General features: G+C 47.4%; 1 protein-coding gene across 1 annotated transcript; it reads left to right on the forward strand.

The window, feature by feature from the left end:
- The first annotated feature begins 577 nt into the window (after nt 1-577).
- On the forward strand, nt 578-1714 carry LOC130731987 (uncharacterized). The gene has a single exon (XM_057584135.1). The coding sequence runs from the start codon at nt 578-580 to the stop codon at nt 1712-1714; it is 1137 nt and encodes a 378-aa protein (XP_057440118.1).
- The last annotated feature ends 321 nt before the right edge of the window (nt 1715-2035 follow it).

Raw genomic sequence — 2035 nt, forward strand, 5'->3', positions numbered from 1 at the left:
CGAGCGCTGGAGGAGGCCTTGGAGGGCACGTGACCTATGAGTCGGGTATTGAGTGTGATAATTGAGTCTGTACTTGGGGGTGAGCTGAGTTTGTTTATAGGGTTCGAACCTAACCTAGAGACCTTCTTGTTGTGTTGGCTCGGGGGCGGTCGAACACTAGTTTAATCATTATGTTGTAATTTGTAAGAATCATTGTACGCTTCCAAAGCTTTTATTAATAAAATGAATTATTCAGTCTACTTCTCAAGTTACTACTTTTTATTTGTAAGCAATGTTTCGAAAAGGTTTTTATTTCAGTTAAAATTTACACACGTTTTTGGAAAAAGGTTACTAAAGTGACCCTCGAGAAATTGGGGCGTTACATTGTGGTATCAGAGCTTTGGTTGAGAAAACCAGAGCTTTGGGTTAGTGGTCCCTAGGAGTTGAGTCCGAGAGAGTCGGGTAGAACTTGTTTGCTAAGATGGTTGATTGACTTGTTTGATTGTCTGGAGCTTCATTGCTGTGATGCTCAACCCTTGGAGTCCTTAGACTCTATGTGAAGTTTGAATTTGGATGGTAAACTTGTGCAGGTTGAAAGATGCCTCCACGACAAGACCCATCTAACGAACAATTGGCTCAAGCCGTGGCTCAGCTGGCCCAGTTGGTGGCACAACAAGCTGCTGCAACTGCCGCCAACAATGCTGCTCAAGCTCAGCGAGAGGCTGAAGAGCATACTCGGAGGGCTCAGCAACAAGCTCGGGAGCTAGCTCAAGCTCAGACTAGGGGGTTGAATGACTTCAAACGCCAGGACCCGCCGAGGTTCAATGGTGAGTCGGATCCGGAAAAGGCTGACCTTTGGATCCAGGAACTTGAGAAAATCTTTGGAGTGCTGCAGACCCCTGATGACACTAAGGTGGTGCTAGCTACGTACACGCTGCTGGGTGACGCCGAGTACTGGTGGAGGAGCGCCAGGCAGATATTGGAAGCAAGCAACACGGTGGTCACTTGGGATACCTTCAAGAGGGCATTCCTTGACAAGTACTTCCCTGAGACTGCAAGGGAAGAGAAAGAAACCCAATTCCTGAAGCTCCACCAAGGAGGCATGTCTGTTGGAGAATATGCCGCCAAGATGGAGGCACTGTCAAAACATTTCCGATTCTTTCAGCTGCAGGTGGACGAGCCCTATCTGTGCAACCGTTTTATGATGGGGCTACGCTACGACCTTGAGGAAGCTGTTAGACCTCTGGGCATTCGGCAATTCCAAGTGCTAGTCGAGAAGGCCCGAGAAGTTGAGGCTATGAAGAACCGCCGAGGGAGTAGGCAAGGAAGGGGTGGACCAATCAGGCCAAGCCATCAAGATTATGAGGGGCTTGGTAAAGGGAAACAACCTCAGAAGAAGCCTTATGACTACCAGCGAGGCAACAATCGAGTTATGGGTCAGAACACACCCAATGAGACAACCCATGAAGGTCAAGGTAACCAAGCCCAAGGGAAGGACGTGACTTGCTTCAAGTGCGGAAAAGTGGGTCACTATGCTAATGTCTACAAGGAAGACCCTAGTGTGTGCTCTAACTGCAATAAGCCAGGACACGTGGCAAGGGATTGCAAGGCACCAAAGGTTGAAGCGGGAGCAACCTTGAATGCTGCAGGAGGAAGGCGTCCAGTAACAGCAGGACGAGTGTACACCCTGAACGCTGACGAAGTTGAGAACACCAGGGAGCTAGCTCGGGAATAGGCTAGTTCTGTTAGTGACCTTGTCACCGCTTTGTTTTGAACTTGAGGCTTTGCCTTTTTTTTTTGGAATTGTATTCCACTTATCTATGTTATAGCGGTCGCTACCTTTTGTTTTAACTTCTGAAACAAGATGTAACCTCTTGATGATATTCAATAAGAGATTTCCTTGCAACCCAAGTCTTCGCTAGAAGTTTGCTTAGCTATGATGTATGTGATTTGCCGTGTTGGAGACTCATTCTTGAGTCAAAGGGTGACCAAGTCACTGTCTTCCCTATGTTTTTGTGGTGTTTTGTGTGATTGTGTTTCACTCTCGATTATCCTC

Source organism: Lotus japonicus, chromosome 1 (assembly GCF_012489685.1).
Source record: "Lotus japonicus ecotype B-129 chromosome 1, LjGifu_v1.2".
Taxonomy (NCBI): Eukaryota; Viridiplantae; Streptophyta; class Magnoliopsida; order Fabales; family Fabaceae; genus Lotus; species Lotus japonicus.

Bases quoted from the DNA above. Each gene is read 5' to 3' on its own strand.
- LOC130731987 (XM_057584135.1), top strand. From the start codon at position 578: ATGCCTCCACGACAAGACCCATCTAACGAACAATTGGCTCAAGCCGTG.